Source organism: Pezoporus wallicus, unplaced genomic scaffold, assembly GCF_028554395.1.
Source record: "Pezoporus wallicus isolate ANWC-B61680 ecotype Strahan unplaced genomic scaffold, APGP_CSIRO_Pwel_v1 contig_5418, whole genome shotgun sequence".
NCBI classification, from domain to species: domain Eukaryota; kingdom Metazoa; phylum Chordata; class Aves; order Psittaciformes; family Psittacidae; genus Pezoporus; species Pezoporus wallicus.
In genome coordinates, this window is record NW_026640709.1 from 340,740 (window position 1) to 358,267 (window position 17,528).

Below are 17,528 nucleotides of genomic sequence, written 5' to 3' on the forward strand. Positions count from 1 at the left end.
TAAAGCAATTTTCTTCTTTTGATATTCCATCTACCTTTTTTCTTTCCCCCACTTTAGTTAAAATATATCAGATAGAAACCATCCTCATCAAGAATCCCTAACTTCCCTCTTCAGATTATTCCAGTTTCTAGTGATTTCAGTGACTCCACGCAGTTTCACCCTCATCTCCAACCTCAAGGTTTACATCTCACCTTCACATCCTCCTGCTGCCCCTGTTCCCACACATGGTCATGAATTTTTATTTGATGTTTTTTTATGCTCGGGTCTTCCCTTACCCACCCTATTACCCACAAAAATAATTTCAGCATTTACTTAGATCCAAACATAAATAACCTACTTGCAGTTGTGAAATAATCCAATCTTTTCTCCAGCAAAAAATATAACCCGCACAGAAGAATCTTGAAATTGCTAGAAAAGAAGCCCCTCTCTGTAATTTCTCAACTGCTCAGACCAAAACCACAGCTCAAAACTCAGAGCTAAATGCATCAGTTCGTACATCCATGAAAGACTGCTGAACAAACAGAATAAAGATGACAGCTGGCTGGGATGAATCAACAGATGAAGAAATCAGAGGTTCCCCCGATAGGGTTTGGGGAAACACAAACATCTCTCATTACACACTGATTGTGGCCTTCTGGACACAAAAAAAGGACACTCTCTGAAATTCTCTTACAGCCTGCACTTCAAACCCTGCAACACTGAAAAGCAGCAGGACAGGTACAATGAAAGAAGAGTGAAACAAGACAAGACTGTGAGGGACTGCAGCCTAGTTGAAAGAATTTTATTTTTTTTTTCTTCATTAGACCATTACCTGAATTCCTTATATTGGAGCTGTTCAATTTGGAATCTTTGATGACCAAGTGCTTAATCCAAAGGGTGGGTGCTGTGATTTCTGAAAGAGAAAAAATAACAGCCTTAAAAAACCTACAGCAACTAGTAAATATACATGGTTGTTACTCATAGAACGGTTTGGGTTAGAAGGGACCTTAAAGCTCATCTAGTTCCAACCCCCTGCCATGAGCAGAGACACTTTCCACTAGACCAGGTTGCTCAAAGCCCCATCCAACCTGGCCTCAAACACTGCCAGGGATGGGGCAGCCACAGCTTCTCTGAGCAATCTGTGCCAGTGCCTCACCACCTTTGCAGTAAAGAATTTCTTCCTTATATCTAACCTAAATCTACACTCTTTCAGTTTAAAGCCATTACCCCTTGTCCTGTCACTACCTGCCCTTGTAAAAACTCCCTCCTTACCTTTCCTATAGGCCCCCTTTAGGTACCATAAGGCTGCTCTATGGTCTCCCTGAAGCCTTCTCTTTTCAAGGCTGAACAACACAAACTCAGCCTCTCTTCAAAGAAGACAAGATGCTTGCTACAATCATGCCTTAACTGATCCATCATCTTCATAGAGATTGGCTTATTCCTTAGTGAGGTCTTCCACCTCTTACGAAGCAACATTTGTTAATCTTCTACAAGGTTATCTCATTATCTTCCCATTCCAGACAGTACCTCCCCTCCACCCCCCACCTCTTAAGTTCTCAAGTCTAAGGCCTTTCCCCTTAAGTCTTACAGATCTCAAAGGTTATATTGTGTGCTATAGTATATATTGGTTTTCAGTATATACTGATTTAAAAAGTCAATTGAGACTTTAAATATAACCTTAACGGCGCAAGAAGAGCTGACCACAGTCAGTTCCCTAAAACAAGCAAGAATAAAATCTGAAGTAATAGGCAGAGAAATTAAGATATTTCTGGAAAGACACGAAAGGAAGTCTGTTAAAAAAACAAGTTCTGGTTAGAAAAGTGTATCTGATGCACTACAACCACGATATCCAAACATATATTTGCGGAAAAAAAGTGCTTAGAGCACCTCCTCTGAAGTGTTACTATCTACTTCAAAACACAGAACCTGCCCTAAGCTGCAGAAATGACACCAAATCAGCATTTGATTAGAACTGAACAAAGCAGTACTCAATACCATGGGCTAGAGCTCCTAAAGGAAAGGTTTTCCTAAAGAAAAACATTTTCAGAACTGGTATCTTCTGAAACTTTTTCAGTTTCCACAAGAGCATGCCTTAAATACTAGATCCTGCAGTTTGCCTTAAGTCCCTCTAAGAAGTTTTTATAAGGCTTTTCCTGCTCCTTTGTGACATTTACATGGATCTGATCTGCCAGGGAAAAGCTAGCTGACTACAAGAGAAACTGATTATACATTACAAAAGCATGAAGGAAAGTGAAAGGGAATTTTTCCTTCCTAAATGTTTTCAGCTACATTCATTATAGGCATTATTGAAATCATGTTCAGGGCATTTTTTCATATGGAAGTATAGGTTTGACATTGATATTCCAGCAGTAGTAAAAGCTTGCTTAACAAAGACTGCCTTATCTGAAGGTTCCACTACACTATTTTATCATCACTTAGTCATGATGCACTCCTATAAATATATATACCTATATACTTTGGGCCTTTTGAGGGAAGAACTATGTCAAATTAAACACTGGGTGAGAGGTAGAAAGGGGAGAAGCACAGAAGTAGAAAAAGTACATAAACCAAAAATGCAAGATCAAACTTCCTAAGTCTGGGGTGAAACTTAGCTCTGACTCTGCACTATACGGACTGGTTATGTCTACAGTGGAAAAAGGAGGGACAACCAAAGTCAAAGAGGCCAAAGAATTTTTGGAATACAGGTAAGCAACATAGACTCCTCTGAGCAACAGATCTGTGGAAAAAGTAGATTCCCACTGAGCTAAAAGGTAAAGTTTAGAAAAAAAGAAGATATTTGAAGTTATTCTTTAGGAAACAAAAAAAACAACTTACAGATTGAAACTAAATGGAGGGTGTATGAAAAGAAAACAAAGCCTAGAAGTGCAGAAGGGAATGGAACTTTTTTAATTCAAAACTATAGCAAGGACCATTAATAAAATACTGCAAAGAAAAATCTTGTCTTAAGAGGAGATTCACTACAAACATCACCAAGATCTGCATTGTAATGAAGTGAAATAATTTTTAAAGAGATGGCTGCTTTATGATTCAAGCCTTGGACAGGAGAGTTTAAATTATCTGATATACATTATCTCTGGCACTGCTCTGTTATGCCTTCAGGGAGGATGGTAGGGAGTGGGAGGGGAAATTATATCTGAAATGTGAGTTTTCATTACCCTCTAATGTAGGTGAAAACATGAGAAAGGTGAACCTTCACCTTGGAGATGCTGACATCCAAGAGGTATCACATATTTCAGGGGCAGCTGAACGTATGTAATGCTCTTTGAAAAAATTTAGCCCCTTGTGGATTGAAAGTAGACACCCAAAAATGAAGCACAAAAAGAAATTCCACATTTTTATTGTCCATTCAAGTTTCTACCAGCTCCATCCTGGTTGCCTGACTTTGAATGCACAGGTTTTCAGAAGCCCAGCACGTCTCCAGCCCACTGAAATTAAATGGGATTTTGTCTTTAACTCCTTTGAACATCTAAATACCTGACATGTGGATGGACAACTGTTTCGTCCTTTTATGCCATCTGATGCGTCAGACACCAAGTACAAGCCATTCCTCAGGAAGACCTACCCAAGACACTGGGAGAGTATGCTACTGAAGTGCCGTGACATGTTTACTCAGATAGAATGAAGCGAATCTTTCAGGATGACACCCTGAAGCATCCAGTCCAACCTTCTGCTCCAGACAGGGTCAGCTATAAGAACAGACCAGGTTGCTCATGCCTTTAACTGGCACGGAAAGGAAGACAGAGTTTCACCTCTTCGAACAATCTGTTCCACTGCCTTCTTGTTCTCATGGTGACTAAGTTTTTCCTTATATCCTGTCCAACCATTTTGTTTCAATTTATGACTGTTGTCTCACATCGTACATTCCTGTGAAAATCCCCACTCCCTCTTCTTAATAAACTTCTCTGTAGATATTGGAAGGCTGCTATTAGGCCACTTTTAAGTCTTCCCCAGGCTATACACTTATGCTGTTCCTGATGTACCCACTTTAAGTCACTATTGAGGACAGTATGCTTAAAGGTAGTAGATTACACAAACTTTTGTTCAGACCCAGAATGGATTTTGTTGTGCTTATTGCTACAACCAACACTGAAAACTAGTGAGTCCTATTTAACTAACAGGGATGACAAAAATACAGAGTGACAAACTTAGCAGAGGTTATTCATTGGTGCATAGCTTAATCTGCCTGTCATATTCTCTTCTCCCAAGTCATGAGGGACACTGCTAAAACAACAGGAAGCCATTGCATTAGTCATTCTCTCTAGAAGTCTAGGAGATAAGGTCTTGCATAATATATTGCAAGATTTGTGAGAGGCAATCTTTCATCATACAGTTCAAGTCCATTTATCAGACTTGATTCCATTTACAAATCAATGCAAAGCTTTTTCATTGAAAACGTTTTTCACAGAAGATGACTTCTTTTCTGACTCTGCCTGTCACCAGAAGGGCCAGAAAAGATCTGTTCACGGCACCGTTTCTCAAGAACTTTGCCCAGTTCTATGTGAATGACCAAAATGTAAAGTCTCTCCTAAGAGGGAGCTTGCAAACAGGCTGTATTAACCAGATCAGCTCACTCCTGTGTTTTACTGGTGCATTCTTTCCTTTGAATATCTATGGGCACCCTCTCAGGGGAAAACTTAAAGACCAGAAGTTTGTGATTACAAACAGCAATTTAATACAACATCAGCTTGCTGCCAGGAGGAACTGTCTTTTGATATAAACAAGAGATAGCATGGCTTCAGTCTCCTTTGTTTATTTTAAAATGCTTTTTGCTCTGAGGGCTTTGCTTTGTTTCTCAAAGCTCACAAGAAGATTCTTACAAACCTACAGTCACTAAATGGAAGTGACAGGACTACAGCATCTTCCCATTAAATAAGCTTATTTTAGCAATAACCCCCCCCCACCCCATCACCTGTTTTTACAAGAAAGCAAGAGTAGGCAGCAGCACCACCTACTCTTGCTCAGTAGTCCCCATTTCTGACTTTGATCCAGTTTAAAAAAAGTTTCAAATACAACAGTCAGGTATGAAAAGTCATAGGTTTTCCTTCATTGCCTTCTGGTCCACAGATTCAGGTGGGTCACAAAGTGGTTCAAGCTGCAGCCCATAGCTTGACCATAATGGCTGTGGATTTAAAGATGTAGAAAACTTGCACTACTTCTAAGTAATATGCAAGGCATAAGCAGCCCATTCACTACCCAAGGACCACTACCCCCACTGGTATTTATTTTTGTATGTACAAAAGCCTCGAGCCCTCTGTGATGACAACCTTTTTATCCTTGTTTCAAGGCTTTCAATGGACTAACATCCAATATTCCTTTTCCAAAGTTATACAATCACAAGATCAGCTCATTTGAGAAGGAAACTGCCTTGGTGGGCCGTGAATTAAGTGGGCCCAAGATACTGACTTCATTTGCTTAAATAGTATGTGCGTCAATAAAAGTAATTGTTAAATAAAGAAACCTCCCAGCAATTTTCTTCCAACTCAGTATTCACAAGCTGTGGTTTAGCACTGCCCTCCCTTTTGTGAAGCCGTAATGCACTGCAGAGGTTATGAAACTCCCAGCACTGGTATCATGAGGGTGGAGAGAACAAGGGAATATGGACAGTCTAGGAAAGTTGCCATGTCTGACTTGATGAACATTTTTTTTTTGCTGTGACACCTTTTCCTCCAAGGTTACCTCAGGAATCTCATCAACTGGTGTTATTGTTGGATTCCAGGGAAGAGGGGAGGATGTAAAAGGATTAGGGAAAATGCCTCAGGTCCCAAGGGCACTGTGAAATTTGGATAACTTACGAGATTCACTGGCTTTTCTGCTTTGCAGGATAAAGAAAGCATTTGAGCCATAAATCCTCAGGAAAAGGGAGAGGGAAGTAGCTTTTTTTGTTATTAGTATTTTGAGGGATGTTCTTACCTTCTCCATCAAAAATCGGCTGGGTTTCCATGGTAGGTGTTGGCTTCGAACCGTCATCTGAATTGAGGGTTAAAAAGAATCGAAAAGAAACTACCATTATTGAGGTAAATACTATCTACTCTCCAGTACTGTTGAATGATTGGGATTTGTACATGGCCCGGCCAAGTCCAGAAGAGAGAGAAGACAGAAAGAATACAGTTTATACTAACAGCAGTAACATTTTACATAGCAAGCATGCATCAAGCAATATCCTTGCACTTAGAAGAAGCCCCCCGCTCTTCCTCCCCTCTCCCTCCCCAAACCATCGGTGCTCATAACCTGGCACTTTCCCCTTGTTGCACTCATCACGCAATCACCTTTTTAGTTTCAGGTCATACATCCTACACAGGTCATTTCCTGAGATAACAGAAGTCTGGAGATTGCCGCCCCATTGTGTATTTCTCCTTATTCTTTTTGTTCAAAAGAAAACCTCTTCTTCTGTAACTTACCTGCGCAGAACCTGGCACCAGCATTCACTGCAGAGCTGTTAGAAAGGGATGGTCAATCGCAAATCTTTTTTCTCACAATGCCTGCATCAAGGCATTCACTAATTGCAATGCTGTGGCAATGTCTTCTAATAGCAAAATCGTGGAAAAAGAGCTTTTCTCTCATTCATATGAGAGCACTCCATGTCTTCTGACCACAAGTCTTTCATAATTAAAAGTTTAAACCAGAGGAGGATTCCATAGGAACTATAAATCTCAATATTTAGACATGGACCACAGGGAAAAGTGTTTAGTTTACACTCTGTTCGGCTTTGTTCGCCTGTTCATTGTATTATCTACTGCCCCAGCTTGGATTCAGACTGAGCCTAATTTCCTTCACACTCAGAGGGATCTGGATTTCAATCCCTAACTTGGAGCATCTTTACACAGCACTTGAACAGTGGCATAATGTTAAGTGAGGCAAAACTTTTGCCTGGGGGCAAGCTAAGCTGGAAGAAACTGCAAAGGAAGATCTTTGTTACATTGCAAAATTAGAAAATAAAATAGTGGTGGCATGTAAACTAAGATGAGATTAGCCTAGAATTGCCTTTTTTCCCCCTTGTTTGAATACAGTGACTTTTAAAACTTACAGTTTGTTACAACTGCTTTTTGCATATGTTATGGACAAAGGTAACACTAGACAGCAAAGTGGGCAGTAACCTAAAATGCAAAGTTACACAGCAAAAATCAGTTGGAGGGAGGAGTCCATGACAGAAAAGCCAAGCTTCCCACCATCTCCATGGCTATCAGATGCACACGGCAGTCAAAATTTGGAGGAAAGGTGCATAGGCCAGCCCCTCCTAGAGGTAGCAATAACTGCCTTCAGCCTTCCCTTATATTAGTTCCAATTACAAAAGTATGAGACCATTAGAAGGGGGAAAGAAGGGCAGAGATGGAAAACAGAGGCATGTAGACTATTTTATACACACATACCTGCATTTGCAGTTTTATAAAGTGAGAAAAGCCTAAACACCTCTTCCACAGATCATTAATTTTATGCATTTCCACAGCAGGTAATCTAATTCACAGAAAGCAAAAGTGTGCTGGTAATTCAATTTCAACCTCAGAGAGCCACTGAAGTAAAGGAGGTTGACAGAAACAAGCAAGACACACTCTGTTGTCATTTTCCCCTCTTCCTCACTGCATTTGAGTTTATGCTTAACTGCAAGGAAACAAACAAAATTTGGAAGAGAAAATACTTACCATTTCCCAGTCAAATCATGTTCAGAGTTTTCCTGTTACTGGGTATTACCAGTAACATGGATAAGCAGTACTTTTCTTTAAAAGTTAGAACAACTGATTTCTCAGGAATAAAAAAAAAAAATCAATCCCCAATTCTGCTTAATTTACAAGAATGAAGATTTTGCCCTTTAAAGAAATCTTTGAATAAAAGCTGTTGGTTTTTTGTTGTTGGTTTGTTTTGGTTTTTTTTTGTCAAAATGGGTTGCTCTGCTTCTGCAAGATCCCAGAAACCACAGCTAAGGCTTGTTATTTGTTTAGGATGACACTTCACACTGTAATGAAGCAGCGAGCAGTATGTAATCAGCATGGTTGGCTTTACAGATTGAGAAACCAACCCAAAACTGCAAAAGGTACTTATAGAACAACTGGAAAGGTGACTAATTCTGAAGTTACACAAAATAGGAAGAGACCTGGCATAAAAAAATTACCAGTGTGATAATAAGTTTATTCATATTGTTCTGATGAATGCTTCTCCACCAAGTAATTACAGAATTGCTTTTCAGATTTAAAGCAGCAACCCAGAAGCCAACAATGGAGAAAATTAGAAGTGGATGTAAGCCACAGCACTTTATCCAAACCATTATGTGAAATCTGGCAGAACTTGGAATGCTTCAGGTTCAGGAGGTTTCTTTTAGTCTCGTGTGTGTGCGTGTGTGGGTGTGGGTGTGTGTGTGTGAAGAACAGAGGCAGTAAGCAATTATAATTTGTGAAATACATTTTTCCTAAAGAGAAATACATTTTTCCTAAAGAGAGTCTTATAGCAGTTTTTGTACAAAGTTAGCCATTAAGCTACTGAAGACTATTAAACAGTGACAGAATAAATGCAGCAAATAGACAAAAATACCAAACTAACCTTTGAACTGAGGGGTCTGTTTAAGATAACCTCAATAAAACAGCTCTGTGAACTACACAATCATTTCCTCACTGGGTTACTAAGGCCAAATTGTCACTAAGTCCACACTGTAGCAGCACCCAGTACAGTATTAAGGGCTTTGCAAATAGAGGGAAGTATAATTACTCCCCTGTTGTTCAAGTTAGTACAGTTCTTTCATCACACATACAAGAAAAAAAAACAAAAAAACACAATAGGCAAGAGCCCTGTAATTACACTCACCATATTTCAAAAATCAAAAGCCAGGGATATTTCTGATTATTTTTTTAAAGGTCATGAAATAGTCAAATAAAAGACAAAAATTGCACTTTATTAAGAACACCATGCTCACTTCCCAGCTGCCAGCTTCTTATTCTGAAACTACCAAATCTATTTCTTAAATTGGAGGATTCTCAGTAGGTCTCAGTGTTTCAAAGTAGCTTATGGCAAAAGTTTCACTGCCATTCCCTTTGGGCAGAAGAATAACCCTAATACTTGTCTCCCCTCATTTAATTTTCCCTCTCACTCCATACACCGTTCATCACACTGAACATTTGTTCCACTGGCCTGTTTGCTCCTGGTAAACAAGGAATAACTTATTCCTTAAATAACTATTTTACATACTTGAAAGTTTTGAACAAACAGTTTGTATTCCTTAAAAAAGCATTTTAACATAGAACAGAAAACCAAGCTATTTCAGAGACCTGGGGTCTCCTGTAATATTATGAGATGTACAGGATAGTGTTACTTTGGAGCCTAAGGTATGAAGTATGCTCATTAGATATAATTTATTCTTTTCTTCAAAAACTATTAAATTCCATGCTTTCAAAAAAGGCATGTAACTGTAATAGTTCTTCATGCAGAGCATGTCACAGAGGGATCAAAGAGGTCAAGTAACTGCTTCTCTAATCCCTCTAGATGGCAATGCCTTCAGATCAGGAACTCACACTGCAGAACCATCAAAGAGAATATCCTTGGTTGCAGAATATTCTCAGAGCCTTGATGAAAAGTGCATTGGCATGCTTCTCTACAATGTTTTACAGACCATCATGAATATCCACTTTCTTTTTCCAAGACAGCCACTGAATGCAGACAGCATCACCCAACAGAATACCTTGAGAGTATATATACCCAACGGGACATCATTTTAAAGACAAAAAACTCCTCTCCAGTAATCCTTCTTTTCCCAGGGCACACTCATAAAACTTAAACCGATTTTTCTGTCTCAACTAGTTTTAACTTAAAAATTGCATTTTTATCTTATCACTAGTAAGAGTGAAACAGGCAGGTCCAAACAATGTTTCCTAAGCCATTTTCACATGAAGATACCGTGGCTGTGAACCAGACGCCCACTTGCACTACTACTGTCAGAGGCAATGTTTTTTGTTGCATTAGCATGACAATAACTCAGAACAGGAACAATTACTCACACATTCAGATCAACTGCTAGTGAGGGCAAGGACTTCCTAATTCACCCCTAGGACTTCCCCCCCATAGTCTTACAGAATATCTAGCAAGCATCCACACCTGGAACGACTATAGCGTATACTCGGGTTGACAGACAAGGAGATTCAGTTCACGTGGAAGACAACTGTTAAAGTGATTTTTCACTTGAACAACAGGCACCGAGGTCATGAGCAACTTGAGTTGTCAGGAGAAAAGTAAACTCCCTGACACTGAAAAAGCACAAATTACTATGGAAAAGAATATGAAGTAACTGCCTGCTACTCTGAGTCACTGTTCTTGCCTCAAGCCACCTAAAGGAAGCTGGAGAAAGGGAAAAAGTTACATGATAGAAATAACCTCCCATATCACATATAGCCAAGAAAATATATCCACTGCAGAAGTCATCTATATACTTGTATCACCATGTTAACAGACCAAGATGTGTATGTTTTCTAAGCAACCTCAACCTTCAGTACATCACTTTTGTGTTTTCGTTAGAACCCATGAGACACTCTGTAAACATTTATAGAATCATAGAATAGTTAGGGTTGGAAAGGACCTTAAGATCATCTAGTTCCACCCCCCCTGCCAAGGGTAGGGACACCTCACACTAAACCATTTCTACCATTTTATAGTGTGCTAGTGCTTATGCACTCAACCATCCAGGCCTTGCGTATAATCTAGTCTTTTTTGTAAGCCTACAGCTTGAACATCAATGGTTCCCAGACTTTGAGTCAGCCTGATAGAATAACAAGATGGAAATTATAAGTGCATAGCTCTGCCTTGGGAGGAGGCAACCTTTTTCCAGTGTCAAGTGATTCTTTCACTTACCATCATCTGGTTTGGGGTGAGCCATTACTGAGCATAGCTCAAGCTAAATAGGCAACTTAGAGCACAGACAGCCAGGACAGAGAGTGAATTCTCAACTTGTCCTGTTCTATGCAGCACAGACCACCTTTAGTGGGTCTGTCAAACCAACAGGAAGGGAGAATAGTTCTTCCTAGGCTTAAGCACTCCTTAGGGACTTAAGTCATATGTACACCTTTTTGTGGCTTTAGTAACCACTCAGATGCAGCAAAGACCTGTCAGGTCAGCTCAAGCTCCCTGTATCTGTGCAGTTCAAATACAATTTTACAACATTGACATTTCTGTGTATTACCCCCAGGCTTGGGGGTATTGTTTAAAGTATAAAAAAAAAAGACAACAAAACCTGCGCTGCACTACATGGGGTCTTACACAAACATACATGTTTATTCCAGCAACTTTTATGCACAGACATATATTGCCAACATTAATGGAGAAAGTTAGCATTCATGCCAAAAAAAAATTGAAATTCTTACAATCCAGCCAAATCAAGATAATTTCTTGCCAAGCAGCTGAAATTGAAATGCACCAGTGCAGATAGACTTCCCTGCCAGGTTTTCACACCCCTTTCCACAGAACCATAGAATCATTTAGGTTGGAAAAGACCTTTGAGATCATCAAGCCCAACCATGTCTATGCATGGAGATCCCACAGCTGTTAAGGAAAACCCCAACTTTTTAAACCAAATCAGCAAAAACGAGTTTTCACTCTTTATTGCCTTCCTTTTAAGAAACAGCAATAATGTGATCCCTTTGGCTATAACAGCCCACAAATACTTGGACACGGATCAAAATACAGAAAAGTTTTGCTTAAAAAGGTGAAAATATGCCCAAGTGCTGAACATGAAAGAGCTCTGTATGGCTTAAGCAGCTCTTAACTGCAAAGGCTGACTTGCGCTGTCACTGCAGTGATTCTTCCCTTCCTACATCAATTATTTTGTACACCATACAGACACAGGCACTGTTTACTTCAACACTGCATTTCAGGCATCACCCAGATAGGATAAGGAGTCTTCCCCCTCTCCTTCAGGAAGGCATTAGTTCCCCCCCTTTCTTCTCACATCTCCCTCGCAGGTGCATCAACATGAAAAAAGCCACTCAGGCCCCAAGTACTTTGTGGTCCAATGTAGTCAGTGCATTTGTATGGCAGCTCAATTCTTTTCCCTGTAAGAAAGCCTATCCCACGCACAGACAGCTGGAAGTAACTCTGACCCCCATGACACAATTCAAAGCCTCCTCTGTTTGGCTTTTTGATTCCTGATTGACACATTCACTGCCAGGCGGAGATAAATGCTGCTGGGAGGATAATGTTGATCTGCTCTGACTATTCTTGTGAAGGACTTTTTCAGAATAATAAACAAAAAACATTGGTGCGCTTAAATGTCTGAATAAAACTGAAGATAGACAGAGAGGGGACCGAGTGCTTTACAGAGGCTGGCAAGTCGATTGAAGAGTTAATTGTCTGGGTGTACAATGAGTTTATTCTGACTGCAAACAAAGAGCTCCCTCTTCCTGGGCCTGGTCCTTCAAAAGCAAATGTGTCAAAAGGGCTCTGAAGCAGCACTCCGTATTAATAGCAATGCTCTAGTCTCTGGGATTCCATGTTTTTAAAACTGTTGAATCCCAAGATTCAGATAGGCTCTCTCTAAAATCCAAAGTCCTCATTTACTGCTTAAGTTCTCCAGATACTTCTACAGCAATTAGCCAAAACAAATCTGCCCTCTAACTTCTCATTTTTGCAGCTTTCAAACAGCTTCTTTTGAAAAACAGAGGCACAGCAAGATACTACCCTTCAGACACAAAGCTCTTCCCCAAAATGAGATCCAGTTTTATATTATTTCCATTATGTATCATTTAAAAGGAGTCAGTTTAACAAAAAAAGTGGCCCTGAAAGTCTCATACTTGGGAAGATACATCTGGACCTGCATTTCAGAACTATAATAGGTCAAACCAACACAATGTCCAAACACGCCCCCTGCCTCTGGGAAAGTTCAGATCCAGATTCAGATTTGAACTTTGCAGGTTGAACCAAGCCCTATGGTAATTACCACTTAAATACCTGACTCACTTCTGTAAGTTATGCAAACCTTTCTGGGAAGAACAAAAAAATTCTTCCTAATTCTGCTGCATGGAGGATAATGCAGCTGAAAACTAAACCATTATACTTCAACACTTTGATGGCAAAACTCATGGATTTTAGTGCCAGTGCAGACAGACATTCGTGTTATTCTAGGAACAAGCAGATTCATCCATGAAGGCTCAGAGAATTAAGCTGGGCTGGTTGCAAGCTTTCTAGTGATGCAAATTTGCTTCAGTACTTTTGAAAAGTTGTTGCTTTAACCCACTCCTAGAAATATAGCATTCCAAAGAATATTTTTCCTCAGGTATGCAGGCATGCTTCCAAGCAGAAGACAAAGCAAAAACCTTAAAATAATTAAATCCAGCATTTAAAGCACTCACCTAATTCAAACTTGAGGCTTGCCCATCGCTCTCCCCTTTCTCAAGCTAAGATCCCAACTACAGTGCTGTCAACTAATCTGGGAGGACAGCAGGGAGCCACAAGTTCATGTGGTCTTTTCTGTTCTAGTGAGTAATAAATGAGGGGTTCAAAACCATGAGACCTGTGAAATAAGATTTCTTGGTTTTCATCCAGTTTCTCTCTAAATTGTGAAGAGCAAACAGCAGTCAACCAATTTTGTAGACTTGGACAAGAAGCAGCAGTATCTCTCAAGCAGCCTGAATAGAGAACTAATTCAGAACAAGGAACCTGCACACTAGAACTTAACTAGAATTTTCAGTTCATTTTGGGGCCAAAGTCTAACACAGAGATCTTTTCTTTCAAAGGAATTTGCCTGTAAGAGATGAGTAGAGAACCACCAGATGATCAGATTTCAGACTGGTTAATAGAGCACTTCTAAGGTCAAATACAATGAAGCCTGGGTGGAGAAGATTCATCATTCTGCATAGGTTTACCTTATGCAGTTTTACAGTTTTCAGACGCACAGCCAAATTCCTACATAAAAAGCAAAACAGGTCTCTTCAAAGATTTCAAAGTAATGGGAAAATAAACACCAAAGGCCAGATTTGAACTTTATCTGCTGAAAAGGAGGAGTGGGTAATAAAGGTCAAGCTAGTTTGAGACCATCTCCAGTTTAAAGTTGCACAAAAAGCTTTATTTTGATCAATATGGAATCTCTCTCGAGCTGTGAAGGCATTGTCCCCCTGCCATCTTCAGGGACTTGCTATTCCCACCCTCCCTCAACACTCCCTGAAGTAGCTTCATTTGTGAAGCTACACCAAAATCATATGGCATTGTATTATTTAGAAATACACCCTGCAATCATCAACCAGAAGAAAAAAAAATTAAAAAGTTAAAAAAAAACCAAACCTGCTTAACATCTATTCAAAGACTCTTCAGGGAGCTGCTAAGACGCAAGTCATATATACTTTTGTTAATCTACCATTTCCATTGTATCAGATTTGACCATTTCTCCCTTTGAGCTCAGTTCCTCCCCTCCCTCCTCCTTCCCTACGAGGCAAAGTTTTGTAATTCTTTGGAAGAAGGCAGTGTTTTCCTGGTATTGCTGCATCTTTTCTGTCCTGCTGCTGTTCCTGCCATCCTGCTGAGATAATAATCAAAAAAGTAATTTCTTAACGACTGTATAAACAATGCAATACTTTTATCTTGAAAAACAGGCATATTCCCGATGCCATGGTGTCAGAACTCATCCTACTTTGTATTGTCCATATACCTCATGAAATCAGCTAGGCAGCAGCAGGGACTAAAATCCCTCTTTGACCTAGAGTGCATTGTTCCCACTGTACAGCTTGCCTAGAAATGCTACATGTAAATGCATGACGTTTACATGTAAACCGTTTACATCACAGCAGATAATTTCAGAACATAGTATTCTGCAGCACAAACTGCGATCCCATCCTCACCAGCCACGTAAGCACGGTAAAAAAGACTAATTCAACTGCTTTTGAGGAGTGGGAAGTGGAGCAAAGGACGGAGGTTTGACCAGGTTCTGCTTTGGTCATCTCTTAGGTTTTCAGACAGGATTGCAGCTTGCCTGTCATAGCCGATAGATGTTTCACAGCTTCTAGCAATCTTCCACATAGCTAAAGACAAGAACCTGCAACCATCACTGAGCATGGCTATTTTCTTCACATTCCAGCAGCAATTTCAGTGTCATGAAAAGATCTGCTACAACACCACACTGGAAGGCTATCGGCCTACCTTCAAACATAAAGAACTAACACAGGCTGCAGAAAGAGGCTCCCTACAGAAGTAGTAATTTTTTCATTCAGCTACATACTTACCTGGCCTTCAAAAGTCTACTGTTATTCCCCTACTGATACACACACCCAAGAAGATATGCAGGAATAGCTAAAAGAACCAATGGAACTGAATGGCTTTTGGGACTGGTCGCGACACATAGCAACAAACACTACCTGTTAGCAAAAACCATGTCTATCTGAAGCATGCTGAAGAATTGTGATATATTTCCCAATGGGCAAAGGTAGCTGGCTGTGGGGATGGCATTCAGTTTCAAAACTGAGTCTCCAAGGCTCATTTTGACCAGCAGACACCTTCATGGGTCAACTGGTGTAGAAAAGACTTGCTATGGTAAATTATATGGCTGTAAATCCAGCACTTTTTCTCTAAACAAAAGGACCAAGGTAATGAAGAGGAGAGGAAGAATGGGAATAACCTTATTCTTCAGGGAGATGAACAGTTGAAAGGAAAATAGCTGTAATAAAAAAGAATTAGACCCTGCATCTATGTAACAGAAGTTGTATCCAAGTGCATATCAATATGGGCTACAACCATATTATTTGTGGAAAAGGTCATGCTAAACCACAGAAGGGATGTCAGGCCATCTTGTCCTAAGAATGGGACACCGTCCACAGTAATAAGGGGAGAAAAGGGAGGTGTGCCAGAAGAGGCAGTGTGGTACATGGCTGCTCCAGACAATCCTGGCACTACTCTTCACAGGGGAAGTGGAGAGCACAGACAGAACACACAAAAACATATCAGTAATAAGGGCTGAGAAAATCACAGTCCCCCTTCAGCAAGAGCTGGAGTACACACTATTTAGGAACGTTGTTAGTTTGTTGTTTGTTGTTTTTCTCCTTTTTTTTTTTTTCTCCAGAGCAGAAACACCTCCAAAGTGCCAGCATTACTTAGCACCATGGAGTGAGTGACAGATCAAGAGGTTGGTGATAGCCAGCACTAAGAAAGTTTAAAAATAGACTGAAGGAGGAAAAGTGGAGGAAGAGAGGCTTACATTTTTATGGCTTCCTAGACTAGAATAATACATTTCTATCTCACCCTGTAAGCACCAGAAGTATGATAGATACTGCAGGATTCTAGACCTCAGTATCTTAATTTTGAACTTCTTCCATTTGGTTCACTGCCTTGAGTAACAACTGAAATAAAACAGGAACAAAAAGGTTTCCGCACAAAGAAATATTTCACTTAATATGTGATGTCTCACAGCAAGATTTTAGCACTTGACATTGCCCCGGACTTTGAGAGAAGTTTGCAGAAAGCTCTATAGTGCTGTCAACAGCTGCCTGATCACTGCTGGCAAAAGCAACAACTATCTTATAATTGTTTAGTTTAGCCTCACTGGTTTGATTTTACCTACTGTATATCACATCATCTTTCAGGAGCCCCTGCTTTGATGTGAAGTATTCTCTGTTCCCCCCAACATACAAACACACCCTCCTTGACTACCTCTTCTGAGTGGCTTCACAGAGTCCACAATCAACTCCACCTTGCCACTTACAGGCTGCGTAAGAGGCCAGATACCTGCAGCTGCTGAAAGGGGAGAACAATCTGAAAAGCCCACAAGGACATTGTGATTCTGATCATTGGCTGCTTTGCTGAATGAGTTAAAAAATTAACGATTGTTATGCAAGCTTCATACAAATAACGATCTTTGGGAACATTTTAGAAGCTACCTGAAATATACAGTGGCCTGGGGCAAGGGGCATGAAGGGTGTGACTGGAATCTCATTCTCTCTTCTCTCTCTCCCCAACATCACACACCTTCCCTTTCACTCCTCTCCTTCCAGCTCTGGCATCTTCAAGGTAAAGACTCTATAAATTCCCTCACGTCTTCAAGGAATATGGCCTGTAAGTGGGAGGTGGAGATGACAGCAAATTTCCCAGACCAATGGCCATTTGAAATTCAGACATATGGCTGAAGCCCTACAGCTGCATGTGTTAATTACCACACGTGTCCCCTGTAAAGCAGTCTGTTAAACACAAAAAGAAAACGGAAGAGAAAAAAGCTGTTCCAAGGGATTAAGTAAATACTCTAAATTTTTGACCCCACTCCCCCAGACACATGCCCATGTATAAGAACACAAGCTCACTCCCTTTCTCCCGACACCTGCATGCTGAGGAAGCACAAGAACCCTTCCATCTTTAGACATGTGCACTGAACCCATCTCAAAGTGTGCTTTCCCCCTTCTAGCTCCCCCTTCTCAGGCTCTTCTCTCACCAGCCCCTCTCTCCCTTTCTCCTTTAGAGGACTAATTCCTGGCTGACAACCAGACTAGTCTTAGGCTTACAATACTCCTTTTCATTTCCTCGCAGGCAAAGAGAATGGACACCTTGGTGCTGTGCCTGTATTGCATGTGTGCAAATGATGGAAAGGG

General features: G+C 40.4%; 1 protein-coding gene across 7 annotated transcripts in view; it reads right to left on the reverse strand.

Annotated features, from left to right (window-relative positions):
* SMOC1 (SPARC related modular calcium binding 1) overlaps window positions 1-17,528 on the reverse strand; it is a 138,510-nt gene that overhangs the window by 45,174 nt on the left and 75,808 nt on the right. For 6 of the 7 annotated variants that reach the window (XM_057420125.1, XM_057420124.1, XM_057420123.1 and 3 more), the window contains exons 6-7: window positions 5,911-6,000; window positions 812-892 (exon numbers count right to left, since the gene is read on the reverse strand). In XM_057420125.1, coding sequence (XP_057276108.1) covers window positions 812-892; window positions 5,911-6,000 — 171 coding nt within the window. The remainder of the gene's footprint in view (window positions 1-811; window positions 893-5,910; window positions 6,001-17,528) is intronic. The other variant, XM_057420121.1, reaches the window with a different exon arrangement.